General features: G+C 26.7%; 1 protein-coding gene across 1 annotated transcript in view; it reads right to left on the reverse strand.

Moving 5' to 3' along the window:
• LOC111630739 (golgin subfamily A member 4-like) overlaps positions 1–3,977 on the reverse strand; it is a 67,704-nt gene extending 63,727 nt beyond the window's left edge. The window contains exon 1 of the mRNA XM_023374892.1: positions 3,756–3,977. Within this exon, the coding sequence (XP_023230660.1) occupies positions 3,756–3,818 (63 nt within the window). The 5' untranslated portion in view covers positions 3,819–3,977. The remainder of the gene's footprint in view (positions 1–3,755) is intronic.
• Positions 3,978–12,255: the final 8,278 nt, after the last annotated feature.

Here is a 12,255-nt window from a genome sequence, read left to right on the forward strand (position 1 = left end):
TAATCTTGAATTACAAAATAAAAATTTTATTGTTTATTATAAATTTCTGGAAAATCTTTCGCCTGAATCACCAAAATATTAAGTAAGAATATCTAAGATATTAAACAAATTAAGAAATTACATTATAAAAGTAAAATCGTTTAACACTTTTGAAGAAAGACAAAATATTTTATCCACTTACAAGCAATCATTAGTAAAAATGTTTATTGATTTTGAATTTGTATGATTATACTATAATATAATTCAATTAAAATTCAAATGTAAAAAACTGCTTTTTTCTCACTATTCCAAACAAAAGTGAGAAGGAATTTGCCATTAATGATAAACAGAATTGAGAGTTTGTGGTTCACGCCACAAATTTTCTTTTAGTCATTACTAAATTGTTAATAAACAACTGACAATTATTTTATTAAAATAACTTGTAGATAAATAGCAAACCACTTCATGTCTAATTATAAACTTTGCTTAATCATAGTCCTATAATTCAGCAGATTGTCTACTATATGCTATTTTGCTTTTTAGATTTCATTTTCCCTGAATATAATGCCAACAAAATGTGGCACTTTCTTATTACACTATGATTCTGAAAATTAGTTGATATTAATTTATATAAAACTGTTAAAAATAGTTATATACATTTACATTTAAGTCGACAAATAATTTAATATTTATCAAATGTTTGAATATTTTATAACTCCATCTTAAAAGAAAAATCAATCCCGTTGAATCTTTACAGGATTATTTTTACATGAATTATATAAATTAAAGATTAAATACATTCTGTTGATATTTACTATAATTATCATGAAAATAATCCTATAAAAATCCAATAATTCTAATTTCTTTATCTGGTGAACTTCATTAGTTTCATCAAAGTTTATATGTTGAAGTAGGAAGTTTTACAATATTTATATTATACTTAGAGCCAATTTTTCTTCTAGGAATTTCTAAATTAATTCTAATAATTAAAATATTTAATAAACAGGAACACCACTTATATTTAGTCCAAATTAACAAATTTACAAACTTATAATATCCTAAAAATCCAGTAATGTTTAGGGAGTAAAGTTATTATTTTATACTAAACTTAATGGTTCGAAGATTTAATTAATTTTTCACATAATTTATTAACTTCATCTAATAGTTTATTATGCCTACTCTTAATGAATATAAAATGGCAAGATTATTGCATTTGGAAGTCCCAAAGGATCAGCCGTTTTGGAGTTCCTAAAATTTACATAATAATTTCCTATGTTTAAGGGTGAGTTTAAGCTCAGAAGCCACCAAGTGAATGTTTTGTCTGCTAAACATAAGCATAAATTGCTAGTTTATCTTCAGGCTGTATTAAAATTAATTTATTATCTAAAGCATATTTGTGTAACAGTAAGCAATTGGTCTGCCCTCTTGCGTAATGATGAATAATTAAAAATTATTTTGAATTTCAATTAAATAATTTAGTAGTAAACAAACATTATTATTGGCTTTCAAACTGGGCTATAACTGTGACAATGTCCTTTATTTCACTACTCTCTACTTTCAATTTATTTTTTCTCTAAAATGGTCATTTTGTCCTTTATTTTGTGAATTGAAAAAGTAAACTGAATATTGGCCACGTGCAATGATAATATTCAATTTACCAAATTTATTTTATGCAATTTATAAATTTTATCAAATCTGTATTGATTATTTAAATAGCTGGGACAACTTTTTTGTGGAAATGAAAGTATTTGAATAGGTCCTATTACAAGAAACCACTTTGTGGGCGAAGAAGATCGAAGATGTTTTGTTGGAACTAAAATATAAATGACGGTAAACTATTTGATGAAGTTTTATGTATTAAAAATTATATAAACAGTGAAAAGATCTAAGAATGTTAAAAAAATGATAGGTCCTGCCAATGTAGACAGGTTTGGACTTTTAAATATTTCACAGATAAACATGTATCTTTTAAAACCGTTTTAAAAATCATCAAATTTTGTTTATGCCTCCCTGAATCTAATGCCCCAACCAAATGAGTATTTCCATTATTTAAAACCTGATTTATTAAAAGTTTGTTCTTGTAAAATTTATCAAAATTACATTTTTCAAAAGTAAATATTATAAATGTTTAAAATGCTACATACGTGCTTATATTTTATAATAAGTGTTATATAGCTTTTTAGTTTTAGTGAAACAAATAAATATAACCTACTTTTTTTTATTATGAAACAATTTTTGATTTGTTCTTTATTTTTTCCAAAATAATATGGTCACCACAATTATAACACGATAATGTATACTGTGGCGAGGTAAAAGCTTAAATATCATGGAAGTCTATGGGCATATAATTGTCTTCAGTTGATGTGGCAAGTAATCCGTATGGTTAATCGTCTAGATTAATTAGTCTAAAAATGAAGATCAGATACAGATCCTGGAAACATAATTAGCAACAAATCTGCAATGTAATGTAGAAGTTGTAAGTTCAAGTTCCACTCTGGATTGATGTAATATTCTACATTAATTTATATTTAATTAATAAATTTAATATAAAATGGTGGCTTAACTGTCTACCTTTACTCAAAATTACACCATAATCTCAAGTAACTAGCCATTAGGATTGATTCCGAGCTGGATACTAACACACAACTCTCACTTACTAAATAGGTAAATTATCAATTCTGTACTTGGTCCTGCATCAAATCTTCTCTAAACTTTGTTTATACAACTTGACAAAATAACAACATACCAAATTTTTATATAAAGATTAATTAAGTAAAAGGTCAAACAAAGCTAAATAACATAATTTATAACATAACTGTCAAGAATGCAAGAGTAATATCTGAATCCAACCCTGGATTAGTATTTCTTCCAGAATTTTTAAAATTATTTAATTAAATTTCAAATTATCATGTGAAGAGTTCATCCTTACACAAGACAATGACACTACCTCCTATCTTTAGGACATTTTTTGATACTTAATCAATCAAATTGGCCCTAATATACTCTCTAAACAATCGTTTCAGTCTTATCTTTGGCATTGCCCACAGCCGACTACGGACGAAGTGAGAAACATGCCAGGGATCCAGGTTTCAGAAGTCCCGAAACAGGGAAAAATAATTTGCAATTGTAAGTCATAATTTATGAATAATTCTACAGCTACTATTGGATGTTATTAATTTACAATTTCATAAAATTATATAGAGGGAATGCCCAAGTTCTTGTTATTTCAAGTATACAATGGCTGTATTAGAATTGACGTGTCATTATTCAAACCGATTATGCATAATTATGAAATTGTTTTATCCAGAAAGAAGGTCGCACATCCAATTTACACGAAAAGCCATTTATTTAATGACTAATGCATGTGTTACTGCTATGAATATGAAATAAACTATAAAAAAACACACACACTATCATGTTTAAAGAGGAATTTGTCAATAAATTCGCTAAAAATATGTATCAAAATACAAATTATTGACTGTATCAAACTTTTAATTAATTTATTTAATATTTTTTGCATAATTTTTTTATAAATAAACTAATTAGTTATAAATTATAAAAGAAAAACTTAGTTGAAGTCAAGAAAGTCCCTTTTGAAATATAAAATTTATTTATTTTAATATGTGAACAGGCATAAACAGTATGAAATACATTTATCAATTGATAAAATATTTCATATATGCGGAATTACATAATTGGTTACTTTGTAAATGTTTACGATTAATCAACCAATCAGCGTGTACGTTATAAGATTAGAAAAACTAAACTCATCTCACCTGAGAAGGCAAACCTAAAGCTTCGGCTTCTTCGGCAAGTTTCTTTCTAAGTGACTTAAACATAACTTTAATTAACAATATCGATCCCTATCATCAATCATTCGCTTAAATAAACCCACCAAAAAGCCGACAGATGTTAAAAATAAAAGACGTGTTTACTTTACCAAACGATATACTATCGTCCGCCATTTTGTATACGTCACGACACGACTACGTAACATTTTTATTATTTATTTATTTGTATTTTTTTTTTATTTTNAGAACTGTTTTTTAATGTTTCATCCTGAAGAGGGCCTCTAAAAGACGGCCGAAAACGTTAGAATATTAAAATCTTTTGACTGCTGGAAGTAGTATTGAGGTGTTAAGTGTTGTGTGTAGTGTATCTTTCCAGTTTACGTGTTAATTTTTTGTGTGACCACATCTACATTACAGGAGGTGTGCTTTGTATTGAGCCGTTGTTTGATTGTTTGTCAAAAAACCAAAAAGTAATAAATCGACGAAGAACAATTTCGTGAACTTTCAAGCTGTGTGAGATGTCTTGCCGCAAGATCTTTTGCTCCATCTAAACTGGTTTATCATGTGGTAACAATATTGTTTGATTCTGTTACATAAATGTGGACATAGCTTAATAATATTGTATTAGGCATAATGTAATATGATTAACCTGTTTTATTGTCTGCAAGGTAATGAAACAAATTAATACAACTAACTAAATAATTAACTTCTTCATAGTTAGTTATATTAATTAATTGAATTGAAAAAAATACTTTACTATTATGAGATTTATATCAACTAATATGAAAGTAAAATTATTAAATTACGATATAAGAATTTTTAATTTTTAAAATACAGTAATTCCACTTAATTGGGGCAGTTGCTTGCATAGGCCAAAACACAAATAACAGAAACAAATCAACATATTTAATGTAAATTTATGTCACATATTTGAAACAATGATAACTGTAATTGAACACAAACTATGGAAGATGTACCTCTACTTGTATCAATTATCACAAATAGTGCAATCTGTGATAATTTAGAGTAAAAAATGAGTTTACTATTGCCAGGTTTGAGACAGAAACAAAGCAATTTCAATTATTAAACAAAAAGCAGCAAAACAATCAGAGACTTTAGAAGATTAAAAAATGTATGAGGACAATACCCTTAAGTGATTGAGTAGGATGCTAGGAAACACTGCTAAACTGAGACAATATTTCACGCAGGAAAGGAATAAAAACAGTCATTTATCTACTTTAGACATATGCTGATTGCAGTCAGTAAAGAAAAAGCATCAGAGGACACTTGATATATCCTTTCAAAGATTATAATAAAAATATACATTCTGTCTTTAATTAATATATTTTTCAGTAGATGTTTCTTTCCTTCATATATTATTCATTAGACACCACAAAAGGAATGCTTTTTCAACTCATCACAATAACATCTGGTGTAATTGGGCCAAATGATCTGTTCCCTGATGTTGTCCAATTAAGCAGAATCTACTATATTATTTGTTGTACATATGAAATTTTTCATAAACATATTTGCTAAAAACTTTTCTAAATGATTAATAAATTATTCACTGAAAATTTAAAATGGTTATTAGAAATATTTACAGAAAATACAAGACAACGTCCTGTATTTTCTGTGGTTTACAAGACAACGTTCCATTTATCTTGGTTGACCATTTAACTTTAATGTAATATTGCCTTGCAATATTACATTAAAGTTAAATGGTCAGCCAGATTTACAGCACAGCCAGCCAGCACAGATGAAGATCACATTTTGATTACAATCCAATTTGTTTAGTGGCTAACATCTTATTCCATCTCCTTAAAAACATGATAAACTTGTTAAACGTCTGCTTGACTTTTTGCCAAGAAATGACAAAATATCTATGACAAAGATCCAAAAGAATTATAATTTATTTCTAGTTTTGTTTTAATATGACTCAATCTTTTGTCACATTCATTATACCAATTATCCAGCCTGTCAATTCTCTGGATGATTTTGTTAAAAGTTGAAAAAATGTTTTCAAATCTTTCATCAAAATATGAAAACAATTCTTTGGGATTAGCTTATGTGATTCCAGGAAAGTAGTAAAATATTTGTATAGTCTCAAATTTTTCTAAGTTGGCTCACTTGCAGACTTGTGTTACTTTCATGCTAAAGGTGATGACCAATTGGAAGTAGAATACGAGAAATAGGCCCTGGGCTTTCTTCTCTTCCACTTAAAAGAAGTGAAAGTCTAATTATCACTTTTACAAAAAGATTACAGTTGTAATGCAGTAAGTTAACTCTCTCCTTCATGTCTAAAGTGTCATCAACACATACATATGGTACCCCATTATAATTTATTTACAAATTTTATTAGAGTAATCATTGTTTTCGCTATTAAACTGTCTCTATTCACTTACCATTTAGTGCAGTTTATCCTTATATATATTTATGAAATGTAGTATAGAAGAAAGAAAACATTTCTATAAAATATTCTAAATTAAATTTATTCATTTCTAATGATTAATTTTAACACAATACACTGGCTTAACTGGCTACCTCCAATCCAAATTACTTAATATCTTAATAATTAATTAGCTTTATAAGAATATGGCTGTATTGTTTCATTATTAACATATATACAAGATTAGTTTCGTATGTAACTTCATATAATAAAAGCAAAGGCGAAACTTACAAGGATTACATAAACTTTAATTGTCTATTCAATTTAAAATTATTTAATATGTAAATCATTTAACTTTAAAATTACAAAATAAGAAAATTAATGAAACATTTAATGCATATATTGGTAGGGTTTTGTGATATATCATAGTATGTAATTAAATCTGTTAATTAATGCTGATACATGCAAGTAGAAACATTACAACTGACTGAACAGATCAAACTTTTGATTTTGGTTAATTGATGCAGCCTGTCTTAATTTTGTTGTCTTATGTCTCACACCCTAAAAAAAATGTTCACATAGTTTAATGTAATTTTTTTATTTTATATTCTTTAATTTAGTTTAGGATTACATTTTATGTTCATCAAAAAGTTAAATTCTCCCATTTCCAAAGAAGTTTACATGTATATGTTACAGTCAAAACCCGTTTTTAGTTAGAACGCGTTTTAACTAGTTGAAACTAGTTTATACTGAATGTCTTTGTTAAAACCCGTTTTGTCTAGTTGAAACTAGTTTATACTAAATGTCTTTGTTAAAACCCGTTTTGTCTAGTTGAAACTAGTTTATACTGAATGTCTTTGTTAAAACCCGTTTTGTCTAGTTAAAACTAGAATTTACTGCTAGTCAAAAATGAATTTGAGTTAAAACTAGTTTTAACTAGACAAAACGGGTTTTAACAAAGACATTCAGTATAAACTAGTTTCAACTAGACAAAACGGGTTTTAACAAAGACATTTAGTATAAACTAGTTTCAACTAGTTAAAACGCATTCTAACTAAAAACGGGTTTTGACTGTAACATATATAACATGGAAATTTTTCTGTTTTTATGATCTATTTTTTCTGTAAATGATATCTACTACTGATTTTTATTATTTAATTACTTAATTAAAACATCTCTTTCTTTTTTTTTGATAGCTGGATATTGGTTATATGTGCAGTGTTTATTAACATATACCCAGTTTTGAGTAGTTGAATTCACACTAACATCCATACATCCAGAAAAAAACCCCCCAACTTTTTTGCATTTCTCAATGTTTCAAGGTCCTGAGTCCAAAAATGTAAAAATCTTGAGGGGTCATTGTTTCTACTGATTGAGCTATTATATAACAGTCAGGAAAGTAAAGCAGTCACAATTTCAAAGTTATTTATTCTAATATTTATAAACAAAAGTAAAATTAATTTTATTAACAAGAAAAAAACAACTCTAGACTATGTTACATACTTGCTGGCTGGAGTTGGCATATAGGACCAGACTGCCATGTATTGCTCTAGTCAAATAATTGAGTAATCTTGAATTACAAAATAAAAATTTTATTGTTTATTATAAATTTCTGGAAAATCTTTCGCCTGAATCACCAAAATATTAAGTAAGAATATCTAAGATATTAAACAAATTAAGAAATTACATTATAAAAGTAAAATCGTTTAACACTTTTGAAGAAAGACAAAATATTTTATCCACTTACAAGCAATCATTAGTAAAAATGTTTATTGATTTTGAATTTGTATGATTATACTATAATATAATTCAATTAAAATTCAAATGTAAAAAACTGCTTTTTTCTCACTATTCCAAACAAAAGTGAGAAGGAATTTGCCATTAATGATAAACAGAATTGAGAGTTTGTGGTTCACGCCACAAATTTTCTTTTAGTCATTACTAAATTGTTAATAAACAACTGACAATTATTTTATTAAAATAACTTGTAGATAAATAGCAAACCACTTCATGTCTAATTATAAACTTTGCTTAATCATAGTCCTATAATTCAGCAGATTGTCTACTATATGCTATTTTGCTTTTTAGATTTCATTTTCCCTGAATATAATGCCAACAAAATGTGGCACTTTCTTATTACACTATGATTCTGAAAATTAGTTGATATTAATTTATATAAAACTGTTAAAAATAGTTATATACATTTACATTTAAGTCGACAAATAATTTAATATTTATCAAATGTTTGAATATTTTATAACTCCATCTTAAAAGAAAAATCAATCCCGTTGAATCTTTACAGGATTATTTTTACATGAATTATATAAATTAAAGATTAAATACATTCTGTTGATATTTACTATAATTATCATGAAAATAATCCTATAAAAATCCAATAATTCTAATTTCTTTATCTGGTGAACTTCATTAGTTTCATCAAAGTTTATATGTTGAAGTAGGAAGTTTTACAATATTTATATTATACTTAGAGCCAATTTTTCTTCTAGGAATTTCTAAATTAATTCTAATAATTAAAATATTTAATAAACAGGAACACCACTTATATTTAGTCCAAATTAACAAATTTACAAACTTATAATATCCTAAAAATCCAGTAATGTTTAGGGAGTAAAGTTATTATTTTATACTAAACTTAATGGTTCGAAGATTTAATTAATTTTTCACATAATTTATTAACTTCATCTAATAGTTTATTATGCCTACTCTTAATGAATATAAAATGGCAAGATTATTGCATTTGGAAGTCCCAAAGGATCAGCCGTTTTGGAGTTCCTAAAATTTACATAATAATTTCCTATGTTTAAGGGTGAGTTTAAGCTCAGAAGCCACCAAGTGAATGTTTTGTCTGCTAAACATAAGCATAAATTGCTAGTTTATCTTCAGGCTGTATTAAAATTAATTTATTATCTAAAGCATATTTGTGTAACAGTAAGCAATTGGTCTGCCCTCTTGCGTAATGATGAATAATTAAAAATTATTTTGAATTTCAATTAAATAATTTAGTAGTAAACAAACATTATTATTGGCTTTCAAACTGGGCTATAACTGTGACAATGTCCTTTATTTCACTACTCTCTACTTTCAATTTATTTTTTCTCTAAAATGGTCATTTTGTCCTTTATTTTGTGAATTGAAAAAGTAAACTGAATATTGGCCACGTGCAATGATAATATTCAATTTACCAAATTTATTTTATGCAATTTATAAATTTTATCAAATCTGTATTGATTATTTAAATAGCTGGGACAACTTTTTTGTGGAAATGAAAGTATTTGAATAGGTCCTATTACAAGAAACCACTTTGTGGGCGAAGAAGATCGAAGATGTTTTGTTGGAACTAAAATATAAATGACGGTAAACTATTTGATGAAGTTTTATGTATTAAAAATTATATAAACAGTGAAAAGATCTAAGAATGTTAAAAAAATGATAGGTCCTGCCAATGTAGACAGGTTTGGACTTTTAAATATTTCACAGATAAACATGTATCTTTTAAAACCGTTTTAAAAATCATCAAATTTTGTTTATGCCTCCCTGAATCTAATGCCCCAACCAAATGAGTATTTCCATTATTTAAAACCTGATTTATTAAAAGTTTGTTCTTGTAAAATTTATCAAAATTACATTTTTCAAAAGTAAATATTATAAATGTTTAAAATGCTACATACGTGCTTATATTTTATAATAAGTGTTATATAGCTTTTTAGTTTTAGTGAAACAAATAAATATAACCTACTTTTTTTTATTATGAAACAATTTTTGATTTGTTCTTTATTTTTTCCAAAATAATATGGTCACCACAATTATAACACGATAATGTATACTGTGGCGAGGTAAAAGCTTAAATATCATGGAAGTCTATGGGCATATAATTGTCTTCAGTTGATGTGGCAAGTAATCCGTATGGTTAATCGTCTAGATTAATTAGTCTAAAAATGAAGATCAGATACAGATCCTGGAAACATAATTAGCAACAAATCTGCAATGTAATGTAGAAGTTGTAAGTTCAAGTTCCACTCTGGATTGATGTAATATTCTACATTAATTTATATTTAATTAATAAATTTAATATAAAATGGTGGCTTAACTGTCTACCTTTACTCAAAATTACACCATAATCTCAAGTAACTAGCCATTAGGATTGATTCCGAGCTGGATACTAACACACAACTCTCACTTACTAAATAGGTAAATTATCAATTCTGTACTTGGTCCTGCATCAAATCTTCTCTAAACTTTGTTTATACAACTTGACAAAATAACAACATACCAAATTTTTATATAAAGATTAATTAAGTAAAAGGTCAAACAAAGCTAAATAACATAATTTATAACATAACTGTCAAGAATGCAAGAGTAATATCTGAATCCAACCCTGGATTAGTATTTCTTCCAGAATTTTTAAAATTATTTAATTAAATTTCAAATTATCATGTGAAGAGTTCATCCTTACACAAGACAATGACACTACCTCCTATCTTTAGGACATTTTTTGATACTTAATCAATCAAATTGGCCCTAATATACTCTCTAAACAATCGTTTCAGTCTTATCTTTGGCATTGCCCACAGCCGACTACGGACGAAGTGAGAAACATGCCAGGGATCCAGGTTTCAGAAGTCCCGAAACAGGGAAAAATAATTTGCAATTGTAAGTCATAATTTATGAATAATTCTACAGCTACTATTGGATGTTATTAATTTACAATTTCATAAAATTATATAGAGGGAATGCCCAAGTTCTTGTTATTTCAAGTATACAATGGCTGTATTAGAATTGACGTGTCATTATTCAAACCGATTATGCATAATTATGAAATTGTTTTATCCAGAAAGAAGGTCGCACATCCAATTTACACGAAAAGCCATTTATTTAATGACTAATGCATGTGTTACTGCTATGAATATGAAATAAACTATAAAAAAACACACACACTATCATGTTTAAAGAGGAATTTGTCAATAAATTCGCTAAAAATATGTATCAAAATACAAATTATTGACTGTATCAAACTTTTAATTAATTTATTTAATATTTTTTGCATAATTTTTTTATAAATAAACTAATTAGTTATAAATTATAAAAGAAAAACTTAGTTGAAGTCAAGAAAGTCCCTTTTGAAATATAAAATTTATTTATTTTAATATGTGAACAGGCATAAACAGTATGAAATACATTTATCAATTGATAAAATATTTCATATATGCGGAATTACATAATTGGTTACTTTGTAAATGTTTACGATTAATCAACCAATCAGCGTGTACGTTATAAGATTAGAAAAACTAAACTCATCTCACCTGAGAAGGCAAACCTAAAGCTTCGGCTTCTTCGGCAAGTTTCTTTCTAAGTGACTTAAACATAACTTTAATTAACAATATCGATCCCTATCATCAATCATTCGCTTAAATAAACCCACCAAAAAGCCGACAGATGTTAAAAATAAAAGACGTGTTTACTTTACCAAACGATATACTATCGTCCGCCATTTTGTATACGTCACGACACGACTACGTAACATTTTTATTATTTATTTATTTGTATTTTTTTTTTATTTTAATCCTTTTAAGTTTATTTTTAGAAACACAAAACATTTTGCGTAACATAAAAAACTACACGTTATTTAAAGCGAGTTATTAATTAATAGATATTTCAAAGGCTATTTTTAATTTTTACGTTATTAAATTACATCGATTAGTCACATCTGGCAACTATACAGTTAAAACGCTGAAATTATCGTCTGTCGGTTTTGCAAATTTATATATATATATTTTTTTAAAAATAAGCCAAGAATTATTGTTTATTATTATTCTTCGCCAAGAAAAATGTAAAAATGTATCATTTTGTGACATTTCTCCATTACTTTCTCCAATCCTCTACCTTCCGCCATTTTGTTGAATACGTCACGATTCCCGTACGCAACATTTATTTATTTATTTATTTATTTTATTTTTTATAAAAACAAAGCGATTGAACGAATTTAAAATTTTAATATTATATAAAACGTAAATAAAATTATTAATTTATATAAATCGTTATTAACTATATCAATTTATTCATTATTAAATTACATCGATT

This window comes from Centruroides sculpturatus, unplaced genomic scaffold (assembly GCF_000671375.1).
Source record: "Centruroides sculpturatus isolate CEXI.00-Female unplaced genomic scaffold, Cexi_2.0 scaffold444, whole genome shotgun sequence".
In the NCBI taxonomy this organism is placed as follows: domain Eukaryota; kingdom Metazoa; phylum Arthropoda; class Arachnida; order Scorpiones; family Buthidae; genus Centruroides; species Centruroides sculpturatus.